The sequence below is a fragment of the Sinocyclocheilus anshuiensis genome, unplaced genomic scaffold (assembly GCF_001515605.1).
Source record: "Sinocyclocheilus anshuiensis isolate Anshui unplaced genomic scaffold, SAMN03320099.WGS_v1.1 scaffold703, whole genome shotgun sequence".
Classification (NCBI taxonomy): Eukaryota; Metazoa; Chordata; class Actinopteri; order Cypriniformes; family Cyprinidae; genus Sinocyclocheilus; species Sinocyclocheilus anshuiensis.
Genome location: NW_015551036.1, coordinates 124,793 through 142,820, shown reverse-complemented (window position 1 = coordinate 142,820; position 18,028 = coordinate 124,793). Strand labels below are relative to the sequence as shown.

At 35.4% G+C, this 18,028-nt stretch overlaps 2 protein-coding genes across 8 annotated transcripts in view; one reads left to right on the top strand and one right to left on the bottom strand.

Moving 5' to 3' along the window:
- LOC107661339 (KAT8 regulatory NSL complex subunit 3-like) overlaps window positions 1–4,653 on the bottom strand; it is a 30,070-nt gene extending 25,417 nt beyond the window's left edge. For 4 of the 7 annotated variants that reach the window (XM_016450858.1, XM_016450863.1, XM_016450862.1 and 1 more), the window contains exons 1-3: window positions 4,478–4,653; window positions 3,019–3,085; window positions 1,320–1,538 (exon numbers count right to left, since the gene is read on the bottom strand). In XM_016450858.1, the coding sequence (XP_016306344.1) occupies window positions 1,320–1,534 (215 nt within the window). In that variant the 5' untranslated portion in view covers window positions 1,535–1,538; window positions 3,019–3,085; window positions 4,478–4,653. The other 3 variants (XM_016450859.1, XM_016450860.1, XM_016450861.1) reach the window with 3 other exon arrangements.
- Window positions 4,654–9,507: 4,854 nt separating this feature from the next.
- LOC107661345 (uncharacterized) lies at window positions 9,508–13,081 on the top strand. Its single transcript, XM_016450868.1, has 8 exons — window positions 9,508–9,874; window positions 9,961–10,073; window positions 10,788–10,888; window positions 11,138–11,250; window positions 11,535–11,647; window positions 11,741–11,930; window positions 12,330–12,418; window positions 12,941–13,081. Exons 1-8 carry the CDS (start codon window positions 9,508–9,510, stop codon window positions 13,079–13,081), a joined length of 1,227 nt encoding a protein of 408 aa, XP_016306354.1.
- The last annotated feature ends 4,947 nt before the right edge of the window (window positions 13,082–18,028 follow it).

The window sequence follows — 18,028 nt, the reverse complement described above, 5'->3', positions numbered from 1 at the left end:
GCCCAAAAAATTTAACTTTTGATAAACTTTTAATAAATTGTTAGATTGTACAAGTTTCATGATTTCGATTAATTAGACATGCTTGATTAGTAGGGGTGTAACGACACACGTATTCGTATTGAACCGTTCAGTACGAGGCTTTCGGTAAAATAAAAGAGCTTAAAGTGTGTGAAATATAATGTTCTCAGTGCTACTGCGCTCAACGAGGCATCCCAAACGACGTAATAGGCAACGTGCTGTCTGCCCCGCGATAACCTCCCTGTGCTGGGGTGCGTCGAAAGACGAGGATCTTGTATCAACGATAGCCTCGTCGAAAACATCAGTTATTGGGAATATTAAGAGGATTTGGCATTTCCAATTAATGTAGCCCTGTTACATTCTTATTTTTATTAGGCCTATTATTATTAAGTTACTTTTATTATAAAATTGTATTATTAAATTAAAATTACAATAAATTTTCCCCGCAATATTACCGCATAACTGATGCGCTGCGAGGATTACAAAAGATAAGGCTATTTGCTCCTCAATTAAAATGTTTTAAAAAAGTTATTTTAAAACAGGTCTATTATACAATTAATTATAGGCCTATAATTAAAATATTAACACTGCAGTCATCAATAAAAATCAATGAAATAAAAAGCTTTATTTAGCCTATTTAAAGCGCCGACTTTCAAAAACGGGGTCCTATTATGCTTTTTCACTTTGTAAACTTTAGTTAGTCTGTAATGTTACTGTTTGAGAATAAAAAAAGATCTGCAAAGTTACAGAGCTCAAAGTCCACTTCAAAAGGAGATATTTTATTTAACAGAAATCACTTTCAAAAACTACAACGAACGACTCGTTTGGACTACAACGCATATTTTCTGGGATTTGTGATATCACAAATATCGACGAATGGGACGAGACCTGGTTGAGCTGCACTAGAGAAGGCAACGAGTGTTATTATCAGTATGTCGGAGACACGCTAGCTTTCCCAAAGCAGATGAACTTATGGCGCTTTTCCACTGCGTTGTACGACTCGGCTCGGCACGGCTCAGTACGGTACGACACGGTTCGGCTCGGGCCGTACCGTGCCGTACCATGCAGTGGAAAAGCGCCATTAGAGTGTTTATAATCATCCGGGTTTAAATCGCGCTCAAATTGATTTTGACTCAATATTTACACTGAAGCTCGCAGGCGGCTATGGTAAGGGGCAGAGATGTTGATAGCAGGTGTGAACAGCTGCCTCGTTTGATAACTTGTGATCAGATCACTCAAAACAGATGTCAATTACAAGAGCAAACAAGGTAAAAGATATCCTTCTGATATTCTTCACTCACACAGAAGGCTCCGGCTGCCGCCGCGGGGTGACGAACAGCATGCGGGTGGGCCGCACGCTGCTGGCATCCGGGTGGGCGTTCCAGGGTTTGGCATAGCTGTGGTCAAGAAACACGAGGTCCAACTCTCGCTCATGAACCGACAGCTGGAAGAGCAGGGACGTCCCCATCCTACGAACCGACGTCTGGAAGTCTCTCTCTCCTCCAGGACGGAACATGGTCCTCTAGCCCCACACGGAGGCTCTGCGGTTCCCGCAAAAATGGGACGCTTGCACCGTAAACATCAACCCTGCAATGAAACAATTCCTCAATATCAAGCATCCTGCTAAATAAAACATTTGCACTCGTGTGACGTTAATGTCATCATTACGCACTTTACTGCATTTTATAAAATGTGACCCTGGAGCACAAAACCAGTCTTAAGTCACTTGGGTATATTTGTAGCCTACAATACATTGCATGGGTCAAAATTATCGATTTTTCTGTTTTATGCCAAAAATCATTAGGATATTAAGTAAAGATCATGTTCCATGAAGATATTTTGTAAATTTCTTACTGTAAATATATCAAACCTTCCTTTTTGATTAGTAATATGAATTGCTAAGGACTTCATTTGGACAACTTTAAAGGCAATTTTCTCAAGAATTTTATTTTTTTTTTGCACCCTCAGATTCCAGATTTTCAAATAGTTGTGTCTCGGCTAAATATTGTCCTATCCTAACAAACCATACATCAATGGAAAGCTTAGCCTATTTATTCAGCTTTCAGATGAATGTGTGTAGCCCTAAATCTCAATTTAAAAAAATTGACCCTAATGACTGGTTTTGTGGTCCAGGGTCACAAATGACGAATAATGGAAATAATATACTTATGGAAATAAAAGAAAACATTTACGTGCAAACTGAATGCAATGTTTTCAGACACTTAATAGCACGTTATTTGCAATTAAGTGAAAATGTATTACAGTTTATCTGAAGCACTTTTTTTTTTTTTTAAATATAGGCTACTTTTACAATTTAAAGTACACAACAAGTGCACATTCAATACAGTTAAGTGCACTCTTTTCACAATGATAACCGTTTCTGCTAAAATACCACAGGTCCTAATAGTTATTTCTACTTGAGTAAAGTGCTAAGTTACTGAGATCTTTGTTAAGATCTTTCTGGCATTTATTTTGTTAATGACAGCTTACCACGGGTTTACTGTGGCAACAAACGCAGAAACAAAGTCACCATAATAAATGCTGCTAAAACCCCAAGGACGTGTTGTAAACCTCACAAGCACAGGTCTTAACAGAAACAAATACTGCTCAAGTAGTTTCTAAAGCACAGCATACGGAGGTGGCTGGTGTTACAGCGCTTAGCTTAGTTAAATGACGGTAAATTGTATTTGAATGTAATATTTTGAGTTGGGGGCCAAGAGCGGCGATGTGATCCGGGGCAGTGGCGCTTCATGGACGTGTTTAACGGCCCGCGCCACACAGTCCGTCACATTCATGCCAGTTTGTTACACTTGAGCTTTTAAATCACAATAAAGTACCTGAAATATCTCCTGTATTGCCAGACTTATGAAGCAATGCGTAGGAACCCGGAAACGTTTACGTGTAGTCGTTCCAGTGCTATAATATGGTCTGGCAGGCTATTAGCTCGGAGGCTAACTCATTTCACAATAAGTTACTCACTGTCCAGTATCCGGCATGGTCCTCTAGCCCCACACGGAGGCTCTGCGGTTCCCGCAAAAATGGGACGCTTGCACCGTAAACATCAACCCTGCAATGAAACAATTCCTCAATATCAAGCATCCTGCTAAATAAAACATTTGCACTCGTGTGACGTTAATGTCATCATTACGCACTTTACTGCATTTTATAAAATGTGACCCTGGAGCACAAAACCAGTCTTAAGTCACTTGGGTATATTTGTAGCCTACAATACATTGCATGGGTCAAAATTATCGATTTTTCTGTTTTATGCCAAAAATCATTAGGATATTAAGTAAAGATCATGTTCCATGAAGATATTTTGTAAATTTCTTACTGTAAATATATCAAACCTTCCTTTTTGATTAGTAATATGAATTGCTAAGGACTTCATTTGGACAACTTTAAAGGCAATTTTCTCAAGAATTTTTTTTTTTTTTTGCACCCTCAGATTCCAGATTTTCAAATAGTTGTGTCTCGGCTAAATATTGTCCTATCCTAACAAACCATACATCAATGGAAAGCTTAGCCTATTTATTCAGCTTTCAGATGAATGTGTGTAGCCCTAAATCTCAATTTAAAAAAATTGACCCTAATGACTGGTTTTGTGGTCAAATGACGAATATGACGAATAATGGAAATAATATACTTATGGAAATAAAAGAAAACATTTACGTGCAAACTGTTTTCAGACATTTCAGACACTTAATAGCACGTTATTTGCAATTAAGTGAAAATGTATTACAGTTTATCTGAAGCACTTTTTTTTTTTTTTAAATATAGGCTACTTTTACAATTTAAAGTACACAACAAGTGCACATTCAATACAGTTAAGTGCACTCTTTTCACAATGATAACCGTTTCTGCTAAAATACCACAGGTCCTAATAGTTATTTCTACTTGAGTAAAGTGCTAAGTTACTGAGATCTTTGTTAAGATCTTTCTGGCATTTATTTTGTTAATGACAGCTTACCACGGGTTTACTGTGGCAACAAACGCAGAAACAAAGTCACCATAATAAATGCTGCTAAAACCCCAAGGACGTGTTGTAAACCTCACAAGCACAGGTCTTAACAGAAACAAATACTGCTCAAGTAGTTTCTAAAGCACAGCATACGGAGGTGGCTGGTGTTACAGCGCTTAGCTTAGTTAAATGACGGTAAATTGTATTTGAATGTAATATTTTGAGTTGGGGGCCAAGAGCGGCGATGTGATCCGGGGCAGTGGCGCTTCATGGACGTGTTTAACGGCCCGCGCCACACAGTCCGTCACATTCATGCCAGTTTGTTACACTTGAGCTTTTAAATCACAATAAAGTACCTGAAATATCTCCTGTATTGCCAGACTTATGAAGCAATGCGTAGGAACCCGGAAACGTTTACGTGTAGTCGTTCCAGTGCTATAATATGGTCTGGCAGGCTATTAGCTCGGAGGCTAACTCATTTCACAATAAGTTACTCACTGTCCAGTATCAGGCTCCTTTCATGTAATTTCGGTCCAAATAATGGTCTTCTGAACAATGTAGACAATACTGAGGAAATCGAGTTCATGCGATGAGAAAACAATAAACTCCAACAAAATAATATCCACTATAATGAAGGTTCAGCTATGGTCGACTGTCTTTTGTTTTACTACCGCGCCACATGTTCCATGAAGATATTTTGTAAATTTCTTACTGTAAATATATCAAACCTTCCTTTTTGATTAGTAATATGAATTGCTAAGGACTTCATTTGGACAACTTTAAAGGCAATTTTCTCAAGAATTTTATTTTTTTTTTGCACCCTCAGATTCCAGATTTTCAAATAGTTGTGTCTCGGCTAAATATTGTCCTATCCTAACAAACCATACATCAATGGAAAGCTTAGCCTATTTATTCAGCTTTCAGATGAATGTGCGTAGCCCTAAATCTCAATTTAAAAAAATTGACCCTAATGACTGGTTTTGTGGTCCAGGGTCACAAATGACGAATAATGGAAATAATATACTTATGGAAATAAAAGAAAACATTTACGTGCAAACTGAATGCAATGTTTTCAGACACTTAATAGCACGTTATTTGCAATTAAGTGAAAATGTATTACAGTTTATCTGAAGCACTTTTTTTTTTTTTTAAATATAGGCTACTTTTACAATTTAAAGTACACAACAAGTGCACATTCAATACAGTTAAGTGCACTCTTTTCACAATGATAACCGTTTCTGCTAAAATACCACAGGTCCTAATAGTTATTTCTACTTGAGTAAAGTGCTAAGTTACTGAGATCTTTGTTAAGATCTTTCTGGCATTTATTTTGTTAATGACAGCTTACCACGGGTTTACTGTGGCAACAAACGCAGAAACAAAGTCACCATAATAAATGCTGCTAAAACCCCAAGGACGTGTTGTAAACCTCACAAGCACAGGTCTTAACAGAAACAAATACTGCTCAAGTAGTTTCTAAAGCACAGCATACGGAGGTGGCTGGTGTTACAGCGCTTAGCTTAGTTAAATGACGGTAAATTGTATTTGAATGTAATATTTTGAGTTGGGGGCCAAGAGCGGCGATGTGATCCGGGGCAGTGGCGCTTCATGGACGTGTTTAACGGCCCGCGCCACACCCCGCGCTAGCGGCTCAACGGAAAACACGGACTGGAGTCTGTCTATCCCGCGCCAGCGGAGCTGCGAGAAACCCGGACTGGAGTTTACATTCCAGGTGTTAAACTTTTAAAAAGGTCATATGATGCTGCTAAAAAGAACAGTATTTTGTGTAAATATCTCTTTGGATTTGAGACTTTAGTCTTTGCAACTTTACAGATCTTCTTTATGCACCAAGAGCTTGTAACACTCCAAAGAGAAAGGAAATATTGAAATCGCATCATATGACCCCTTTAATTTTCGTAATTACAGTAGGTATTATTATCCAAGTACTACACTTAAATATTCTGGTGCTTTGTTTTGATATTCTTCATATCATTACTCTAGGCTTATTTTGTATTACATTTGGCTTTTGCTAGTGGTCCAGCAGGCCTAGTTTAGATGAAATGCTGGATGTCCTTTAAGAGGCAAATGTACATTCATGATTTAAAAAGCAAAACAAAACGTTTCTGGGGAAAAGTATGGAACAATAATAATATTTGCTTTTACATTTTAGAGACTTAATATGAGAAAAAAATGATGGAATTTTTTTTATAGTTATAGATATTAATTTATTTCATATATACTATACTATACTATACTAAGTTATGTGACATGAACAGTTTTCACCCAGAGCCTTTTGGTCTGATACAACATTTTAATAAGGGAACAATTAAGTCTTAAAAATGAATAAATTCAGTAGGTCGGATGAAGTCATCATCCTATGTCATGGTGGACTCCCAAAAGCTGGTCACATCAGGATCAGTGGATCATCAGCTTTAACTACAGTGAGTGACAGATAAAAGAAACTTAATGCTTGAGAAATACAATGCATTTATGTTGGATGCCATTATTACAGTTGATCTGTAGCAAAAAGTAGCTATTATGTGTTCACGTAAATATTTAAGAAATATACAAAATATTTTATTAACGTTAGGCTAAATGAGAGAAACCAGGGGGAGGTGACTTTTGGGGCTTAAGCCCCTGATGTTTTGCCAAAAGCCCCTGCTCTTTTTAAAGATGGACCATTCACTTCACAAATAAAATATGTTTTATACATTTCAATTTGTTTTGCAAGTACTACAAATCCAACGTGTCTGCACTGCTGGCTGCTTCATTAACTAAACACAGCTTTGAAGCCCTCGTTTTATGTTTTGGACATTTAAACAAATAGCCAGATCGCAAACAGATTCAATCACCCACGCAGTCTTGATCCTAAATGACAATCATTCAGCAACAGTATTGTAACACAGTTCGTAGTCACGGGAAGAAGGAGGCGGGAACCGACGAATGTTCAAACAAAACTTTAATAATAAAATAAACACAAAATAGCATGCATACAAACAGAACCAAAACACAAAATAAAATCCAGGCCTGGTCCTCTCTTGTCTTTCACTGTCGTAGCTCCTCCTTTTATCCTTCCACGGCTCTCGGCCCCGCCCCCACTAGTCACAAGTATGTCTATTAAAACACTGAATCTCACTTTAACATTCAAATATGCGTTTGCACTGCATGCCGCTGACCAGAGAGAACAGTTAAAGTATATGAAACAGTTTCACAAAGTATTTTGTATCGTTATTTCTGTGTTACAAACCTTAAAATAATCACAGAAGTACTGGGATAAAAGTTTATAGTTCGGATATAAACACTATTGTCTACAGTAGCGATCAAAATAGAATAAATCACCTTTTTGAAAGTGACTTCACGCTTCTAATAAAGATTGTATCAATTACAACACAATGCCAGCAGGTGGAGACAAGTGACTTTAAAAAAGATTCATTCAGAAAACATTGATTCATTCAGGAATTAAACAAGTGATGTCTATGAGCGAGTCATTGAATCATTTGTTCAACTTATTTTTTTAACAATTCGTTGAATATCGAATATTGTAAATAGACTGCAGCAATTTTTACTAGAACCTCTACTAAATAGACTACATGTTATTTTGTTTAGTTGTCAGATTTTTTTCCAGAATCATGGTGGGGGGATAGTGATATCTATATTTTAAAAATAAAGTTGGTCATTTATCCACAAATAAATTATTTTAATTTAAAGCATCAAAGATGTGGTCAGTGAGGTTCAGTATAACAGAACGTATACATTTATTTTGTGCTAAGTATTCGTAGCCTACATATTTATGTGCTTAATAAAAATACCCTGCAATTGTACTTTTGGTATACTAAACTGGTATACCTAAAGTCTGCTAAATCGGAACAACTGATTTTGTGTTTAATGCACTTTAATTGTGTGGAAGTAGTGATGAAGTCCAACTAAAGATATTTAATTGTGCTAAAGTGGAACTATTGCTAGTATACTTCAGGTTCACTTTAAATATCTTGCATTTAAAGACCGATATTATACAGAGATCACACAATCCTTATTAGTAGTGATATTAAAACACATTTTGGGCATTATATTAAGAAATGTGCATTGTGCAATAAATAAATACTCCAAAATGAAGTTAAATTAGAATTTTATATCAGTAAGTGATATGTCAATAAATGTTAATAGTTTCGAATTTTACTTAATACAAAATAAAAATGTAGGCCTACTTTAAATAAACAATGGCAGGTTTTTTTATTATTATTATTATTATGATTAATTTTTTTATTGGGGCTAAGCTCCTTGTCTCTCCCAACCCTAGCAACACCCCTGAGAGAAATGTGAATCGGAGTTTTCTATGTAAACGTTGTTCCACTTTGTAACAAGTAATTCAAGAGAACTTTGTCAATTCAACATTTCTTGCAATCCAATGGACAACAAATAACCTCGTTAATATATATTATATTTGTCACAATTGCTCATTAAAATATTCTGTTAATAAATATTCATATAAATATATGTATATATATATATATATATATATATATATATATGTGTGTGTGTGTGTGTGTGTGTATGATTGTACATACACGTAGTAGTTTTTTTGGTGTTTGGCTTAGTGTGATGTTAGAATAATTATTATACTCTTATAACTTTTGTTCTTTACTATTTTGAATTGTTTTTAGCTTTATTTTTTGTTTTTCATTTAAATGTTAAGTTTTGAAATGTTGTTGTATGCATTTGTCATTTTTATTTAATTAATTTATTAAAAAAATGTGTATAAGTAGTATTTATAACGTTTTAGCTTTTAGTTTTGGATCTGTTTTTAGTTGTTTTAATACTACAATTGATTGCTTCTGTTGTCCTCGTTTGTAAGTCGCTTTGGATAAAAGCGTCTGATAAATGACTAAATAAATAAATATAAAATCAGCCGCTTACTTTCGAATCTGTCCTATGTCTTACTAATAAAGTAAATTAGGCTATAATGTTCGTAAAATCCTGAGTTTGTGCTGCCCGTCCTGACGGAAATGTGAAGCCCTAATGTAAACATCCGGGATAATTAAGTTTGAAATATTCGTATATTCTGTGTTCAGTAGGCTTATTCTGGGCTGCGTTTCCCAAAAGCATCGTAAGCTTCATAAATCGATTGTAGCTCCATTGGTTTCAATGGATTTTACGATGCTTTTGGAAACATTCAGTGTTCAATAACATTAGCCGACAGATCCTATTACACTGGTTACAAAACAGATAATAAGAGACTACCGACTGACCCATTTATATTTCTGTAATACGGACAAAATCATTCACAAAATCGTACACAACGAAATGCGCGCATCCTCAAGCAGCTGCTGTATTATGAACCAATGAAATTGTCTGTTGTGTCGCCCCGCCCACTCCGGCTAAGAACCAGCCTTATTATGACGTTGCGGTTCTATTTGGAATTATTGTTTACAGAGATCAGTGATTAACAGCTGCTTCAAAGCGTTCAAAAGACTTCAGTCAAACATTTTTACTTTTTATCTGCAATCTGCAACAAAAAAAAAAAAACCGTGATGTATTGCTCAAGAATTTCAAATTTGCCATTTTTGTATAAACCAGATGGCATCTATCAATCCACCACCAAGAGCCACTTTAGACTCATTGACAGAACCTCCGTCCCTGCCATTCAGCCTAAGATAACCAACCTCACAATGCAAAGGACAAACTTTAAAATGACTTCTGAGGACAGGAGTGGCGACTTTGTGACCACTCATTCTGATTTCAAGTACCTGCCCATGTCTAAAGCCAAACTTGTTCGACCAGTTACCAAAGTCAGAATAAGTGTGCCGGAGGGAAAATATCCCGAGCCGACATACAGATCCAGTTACACCAAACAAGAGGTGTCTCCAATCCTTATTGCAAAGGAACCAGGGAGCGCAGGTCAGTACTGCACACTCACATTGTCCATTGACCTTTTTGTTTTTTGCCTTTTTTGAACAGATGATGCTTTATTTTTTATCAATCAGGTGTTGGATCAAGTCTAAGGCAGGAGAAAAAGAACAGATATGACTGTAGTTATCAAGAGCAGTTCCTGTACAGCGGGTGTCCTCCTCTTTCTCCTCTGGAGTCCATAGAGAAGGTAAATCTACATCATTTGCAGTTTTGGGTGTAATGCATTTGTAAGTAATTCATTACTGTAATTTAATTACTTAATAAGGGATTACTCATAATTTTTCTGTCATTTAATTACAGTTACTTCTGATTTAATTGCAATAAATACTGTGTAAACTATTAAACAATTATGTAATAGCAATAGTGGATTTAACATCAAAATTTAAGACAATGTTAAAATGTATGTTTTTAATGCATTCATCTCCCTTTGGTTAATTTATGCATTTTATAGCCTATTATTTATTTGAAAGAATTAAAAGAGCAGTTTCTTTGTGTCAGTGTCTATTCTTGTATTGTTCAACGGGTTGAGGTTGATATGGAATTTCAAAAGTAATAAGTAATCCAATACTTATTAATAGAGTATTTAGTACAATAAGCTTACACTGTTGAAGACGTAATTAGCTAGTAATTAATTACTTAGCAAGAGTAATCATTTGGTGGTGGCAGGGCCGTCCTTAGGGGGGTGCAACTGGTGCGGTCGCACCGGGCCGTGCGGCGAACGGACCGAGGGGGACATCCCCCCCCTCCCAGGAACGCGATCGCGAACAGACCGAGGGGGGCCCCGCTCCCTACCTCGCACCGGGCCCCACGTCAGCTAAGGACGGCCCTGGGTGGTGGTTTCAGAGAGTGCCATTAAAGATGCAGTTCAATAATTTTATTTATTTATTTGTATTTCATTCAGCAACGAGTTCAGTATTCAGCTGTACCAATGGGAGACCGAGATAAAATACAAGACAAGCAAACAACTTATTCCAGCTTTTTCAGACAGTCAGGTGACCACAGGTACTGATGCAGCATCAACACAAAACATCCACATTTTAACAATAGGATTGTGTCAAGCCTGATTATAGAAAATTCAAGCTCTAGAAATAACATTTTATCACACCTAGAGGGCACTTCGGAGTGTAAGGGCAAAAAGGGCATGTGCTCTGCACAGGTTGAGCCCTACCTGTGCACGTGCCTGCATAGTTATATTGAGATAAATAAATGTGAAACCATGTGGAGAATCAGTAACGTTTATGTTTTCAACAGTCCTGAAACTCTGCTTTACAAGAGAAAGAAACCTCAGCCTTTCAAGCTTCGGGAACTTCATGATGATGAATGGATTACAAAATCATCCGAGGAGTTTCCTTCACACAAATGCAGTATGCACAATAACCTTTCGTTATGCCGTAGAAAATGTCTTCAGTGCAGAATATCAGTAATTTTCCACAGGAGTCAAAGCATGAACTTAATATATTAATTAAACATTATCAATGGAATGCAATATTTGAACACATTTATCAAATGTAATATTTTTACTTAATATAATACATTCAGAAGTGTTTTAAAATCTGTAGCTACCTTTATATTTTATGACAAGTTTTCCAAAAGTAAACATATGAAATATTCATCAAGTGTGTCACTTTAATAAGTTTGTTTTTACCAGGCCCTGTTCACCTGGAGCGCAGATGCCCGACTCTCAGCTCTGTGTTCAAAGGAGAGAAACTTACAGGCAACCAGGAGAGACTGTCAACAACGAACCAGTCCTTCCTCTCAGAGGTGCATGTGTGACCTGCTGCAAATTATTCTTGCCTAAAGATTACAATAATACAAAGCGTGTTGTTTCTAACTCAGGGATATTTGTTTTATCAGATAAACCGCTCAGAGTTCCCAGTGCATGTGGATGGACCCAGTATCAGGACTTTGAGCAATGTTACATTCGGGAGGCCTGATCTGGCTGGAAAATACTACAGCACAGCATCACAAGAGCAGTTCCCATCCAAAGAAGTGCTCCGTCCCAAGCCACCGGTTTACCCACTTAGCCACGTGCTGCTTGAGCAAGGTACTTTTGGTTTGCTAACCTGTATTTTCACAATAATCACCTAAAATGACCTACGTCACATTAACCTTACACTGTGAAAAAGTGTATATGGGCAGCTTTTACTTTAAAAGAGTTCTACTTGATCGGACCCCTAAATTGCTTTTTGCTGATGCAACTGAATGTTGCCAGGTTGGTTCAGTCATGTTTTTGAGTAGAATAAAAGCAGTTCATTTAAATGTTACTACATAAAGAACATTTTTAGGTTACCTGACTTAAAAAAAAAAAAGACTAAACAATATACATAAAAAATACTCTATGTAAAACATATATAAAATATAAAAGTAAATAAAAATATATGAAATGTAAATTATGTTGTTAGTCTCTGTAATTGATTATCGCATAATCTACTTGTATTTGTAGAGTCGGATCGGATGCTTACAACCATGCAAAAAGATTTTGTCCCCCTGAACTCCAGAAGACAGGAACTGAGCCCTAGTCAGCTTCAGCGGGTAAAATTTTACATTTATTCTCCAGTCCATGAGAAGCGAACAAAGACATTGGTCTGTTTTTTTTTTTTTTACACTGTTCCCACCCAAATTTAGTTAAAACCATGTCATAAAATATGTGTGTGTACTGTGTATATTTATTATGTATATATAAATACACGCACATACAGTATATATTTTGAAAATATTTACATGTCTATATTTATATTCATATAATTTATATTATAAATAAATATATTTAATATATAAACACAACATATTTTTCTGAAATATATACATGCATGTGTGTGTGTGTTTATACATAATAAATATACACAGCACACATACATATATTATGTAAACAAAAACGGTTATTTTGGATGCGATTAATCGTGATTAATCGTTTGACAGCACTACTTAAAAGTGTCCATTAAATTGCAATGATTATGTTGATATAAGGCATTTTTGCCTGATGCTAATAACTATTTCTGAACTATTTCCCCCCTTTGAGAGCTGACCTTCAACCTTTAACTAATCTCTTACTAGGTTAAAGACAGCCATATCAGGCCCCGGCACAGCAAACATGACTTCAGGACGACGCACAATGAAACTTATATGTCCAAACCCTACTGCAAGGCATCCCAGGACAACCCATCCCTAAGAAATATCAGCCATATGCCATTTTAAATTATATATATATATATATAAAAAAAAAAAAACCTTCTAAATCACAGAAAAGCTTTGCACTCTAAACAAATGGGGAATTTCTGCTAAAAGCTTGCTCATTCAATAATCTTATTATATGCTAGTCTATTATTAGGTATTTGTCATTAAACATCATTGAACTCAGCCCTGCACATCACACATGGGAAGTGAAAGATTCTCATTAATAGTAGCCATCATTTACCTACATTAATATGTGGCCCCCAAAAGCCATGTGGGACTTTGTTTAGAGTGCAGACCTTTTTTGTTTTTGACATTAAACAATAAAATGTTTAAGACTTGCATATTTCAAAGCATCGTTTTTGTCTGTGTGTGGCATGTGGGAAGACCAGAATTTGGCACATAATGTTATTACCTCCATAACCACAGTTGATTCACACAGAAAATCTACACTGAAGGTGTGTGATACAAAGTAAATTTAAGAAAATGCTTTTTTTACTAAAACATACAAAAGACCAAAACAAAAGATTTAGGCCTACAGCATTCTGTACAATTCTTCGGAGCAGTTGATTATCAGCTGGTCAAAATCCACTGCTTTATTGGGCATCATAAAGAAATACCCAAAAGCCTAGACACATTTTTGGGAATTGATATCAGTATAGTTGGAACTGTTGTTGAGATCTGTGATTTGGTGGGAGTAGTTTTCTAAATAGATAATTAGATTAAGACTTTGAACAGAACATAGATATAAGATACTGTTTAGTATTGCCAGTGTTGTTGAATTATTAATTGTTGAACCAGTATCGAAGAACCAAAATGGTTCTTCAATGGCTGTGAAAAAACCCTTTTCGAAGTTTTATTTCTAAGAGTGTGTAGAAAAACACTGCATTGTAGTAAAGTGTTTACTTGTTGTCTAAAAACGGGAGAACACTGTGAGATAGGATTTTTATATTCACTGTTTTGCTTTCATATATTGAGCAGTAAAATACTAACTTAGGCCACAGGGCTTGACTAGTTTGCATTTAAGATCCTGAAGTTGCTTATTGAACATGCAATACATGCAATACAATCACTTATGTCACAATCTCCAGTCACCAGCCCATTCACCACAGCACTACATTTCCCAGCATCCCTCTTGTTTCCCACCTGCACACACTCAATCATCACTCACACCTTCCAATAATCAACACTTTAGCACAGTGGTTCCCAACCCTGGTCCTGGAGGCACCCCAACACTGCACGTTTTGCATGTCTCCTTAATCAAACACACCTGATTCAGGTCATCAGCTCATTAGTAGAGACTCCAAGACAGGGCTGTCCAAACTCTGTCCTGGAGGGCCGGTGTCCTGCAGAGTTTAGCTCCAACCCTAATTAAACACACCTAAATCAGCTAATCAGGCTCTCAAGACCTGAAATTGGTGTGTCAGAGAAAGGAGACATGCAAAATGTGCAGTGAAGGGGTGCCTCCAGGACCAGGGTTGGGAACCACTGCTTTAGCAGACCACACTGTTTGTCTGGTCTCATCTATAGCCTCATGTGCAAGACTTACCCAAACTTTTACCTACCCGCTCACCTGTCTTCATCCTCTTATAGTAATACAAAGGACTTTGTTAATTGTTCCATGTGCTGGATCATAATTGAATGAATTACTTGTGTGGTTAATTCTATAAGTTCTGCAGTAAAATCTTGAACCCTATTGTCTGACCTCCAGTTATTGTGACAACTTGAGGCTGACACAATCATATATTGAGAAATATGTAAGAATATCAAGAAACATCTGGTGTTGTAGAGTGGTTGTGAAACAGATAACTGCTTACAACAATAACAATTAAAAAAAACAAAACACATATTTAGCAACCAATAACTACTCGGTAACATTACAAATATTCACAGAAGATTAATCAGTCTTAATTAAAGTCTTTTTTATTATTATTATTATTATTATTTCACACTCTATAGCCAATCCATAAAGGTCCTATAGGGGGCCCATCTCACTTGCATTAAAGACATAAAACATATATTTCTGCATAAAAGTGCAAGTGACTAGTAAAAGTTGGTAATCAAACACGTTGATCAGTGCAGATGTGTGTTGAAATGAGATGTTCCTCTTCTGTTTTCTTTAAAAAGACCTAATGTGCCAATGACTGCATTTCATCAGACCAGCATCTGTGCTAAACTTGCAAAAATGGTAAGTTTAATAATGCTGCTGATCATTATAGAATTTATATGTGAATATTTACTGTTGTATACTGTGTTTTTTTTCTATAATAAGTTCCTAGTTTTCTCTTTACAGACATCTTTGGCTCTGGTTTTGGTATTTTGTGCCTTTGTCTCTTTAAGTGAATCTGCCTGCTTCTTTATGGGTCTAAAACTGGGTAAATAAAAACAGACACACGTACAACCATATTTTTAATTCTTTCTTTAAAAGTCAACATGAAGTCAAAATTCACTCTTAGTTTTTTTTTTTTTATATATATATATTTATAGTGCCCATTTCATCATAACTGATGAGTTAATCATTGCTTAGTTGTTTTGCATCAAAACAAATTTTTGGCTAAAACATTCAAAATAATAAATGTGTAATGGAAACTGTATCTCTAACGTTCTAACTATAACACCATTTATTTGATGTTTTTCACCATTTATTTGCATTATTTTGAATTATGTTTTTCTAACAGAAAATAGGTGTTTACTCGAATCATATTTCATGTCAAATACCCAAGAACAGAAAATATTCAAATATAACAACACTGTAAAAAAAATTACGTAAAATTTACGGTAAAAAACCGGCAGTTGTGGTTGCCGGAATTTTACCGTAAAAAATATGTAATGTCCAATGCAGTTTTTCACCGTATATAGTAGGGGAATTTACCGTTAACCATTTCACAGCATTTTTACAGTCTTTTACCGTTAAATTCACGGTCATTTTTTACAGTGAATGAAACACTCATATTTGAATGATGGTGTATGTACACTTTTAGGTAAATAAACACTGCATTTCTTCTTAACTCTTAACAGGGGAAAAACATTGTGTTGATGACTATGATAACTCCAAGCATCCAATGGGAAGTGCTTGGACAAATGGCAGATGTGTCAGTTGTACCTGCTCTTCCAGTGGAATGAAGTGCTGTGACGCGCAAGACATTTAAAATCCTAACTCCTGTTGAAATTTTAGAAAACTAAATATATTGTTTTTACATTGTTTTATTAATTTCACCTTGTCCTTAAGTTTTTTTTTTTTTAACGAAAACAATTGGAGTTAATATAATAGAAATAATACAGTATTGCTGATAATACAGTATTCCTGAAATAAAAGTGCACTTAAAAGAGTGAACACTTTCATGACTATGTTTCGTAACACACTCAAGTACTTAAGTAAAATTAAAAGTCTTACCTTGAAGGACATGGTAAGTCATTTTAATAATATGTTGCCATGCTTTAAAGAAGTACACTTATTTTGATTTTGTTGCCTAACATATTAAAGCACATACTTGATTATCATTTAACTATAGTGTTATTCTACATTTAAAGTATAAATATATTTTAAATGTATTAAACGGCAACTTCATTCTTACAGATGTGTAGGCCTACATATATATTTAAAATACATACGTACATAAAAGTTTCAATAGAAATGTCATCATTTTAGTTTACAATGAATGCTTATGTAGTACACTATAAGCAATCCAAGCAATTATGAAATTACATATAAAATGTACTTAAGTCTTATTTAAGTGGGTGAAAAAAGCACTCTTAAATTGCATATAAAATTAATCTATAATACATTGACATAATTGTCAATAAAGTGCATAATTAATTGTAAATAATATGCAATTATGTTTCCGAAAACATTATATTAAGTTCGCACTTAAGTATAAACTTTTAAAGTATAGTACTCTTTATTTATATGTATGCTATAGCATTCTTTTTCACAAGGGTTGTTCATTGTTAGCTCATCTTAGCTCCATTAACTGTAAAAACAGCATCTCCTTTAAACCTGAGGTCATGCCTGCCTGTTTGAACACATTTTTCATAAACATTCATGTTTACAAGATGAGGGATAAGTTGAAATTTATTTCCGTGATCATGAACAGCATTGTAGGTTTTATATTTCAAGACATTTCTTCTAAAGTGATGTGCTTTTTGTTATAGGATGGGCCGAGTGACTTCCATGACTAAAGGCTGCATTGTGAAGTATGATTACAAAACATGCACATTTGACGTGTTTCATCCAGAAGACCCCACCATTAAGTGTTCCTATGGTGCTGTTGGAAAATAATTTCCAGTGATTGAGTAATGTGTACTTATTTGGACTGGAATGAACACCAGCTGTTTTTGGATCCAGCTTAGACTATGCTGCATACTAATTATTAATGACACAGCTAAATATCTTGATTACAAAAAGGTGTGGCATTCAAGACTTTCTTTCTTTTATCGCTAAAACGAAGCATTTTTTAAGTAGAGCTAAGAGATTTCTGGTTTCTTATATTGAATTTTGCATCTTATATTTGTAAAAAATAGCTTATAGGCTACACTTGTCCATGTATAGGGGCCATACATGTTGGAAGATAAAAAAGTGTATGCTTATGTAAAAAAAAAAAGGTATGAATTATGTCACCTTTTCATTTAAAGCATGAATCTTGCATTGTTTGCTTCTGATTAACTGAATTGTTAAAATCGCTCAATTTAAATTTTGCATGTTTGTTGATGATTAAATCACATTTTCTCATCACACATCACAATAATCTTGTGTTTTAAGCAGTGTTTATGTGAAATGACACATGTGAAACCCTAATTAAAACACAATAGCAGGTTATTAATAATGAAAGAGATGTGTTACAAGCAGGGCCTGATTTATGCATAGGCTTGTCCTGAGCAGCCAAATTACAATAAGGAGAATTAATTATTTATTCTACGAGCTACCTACAACATGCAAATAAATGTAACAATCAATACGACAAAAAATATTTC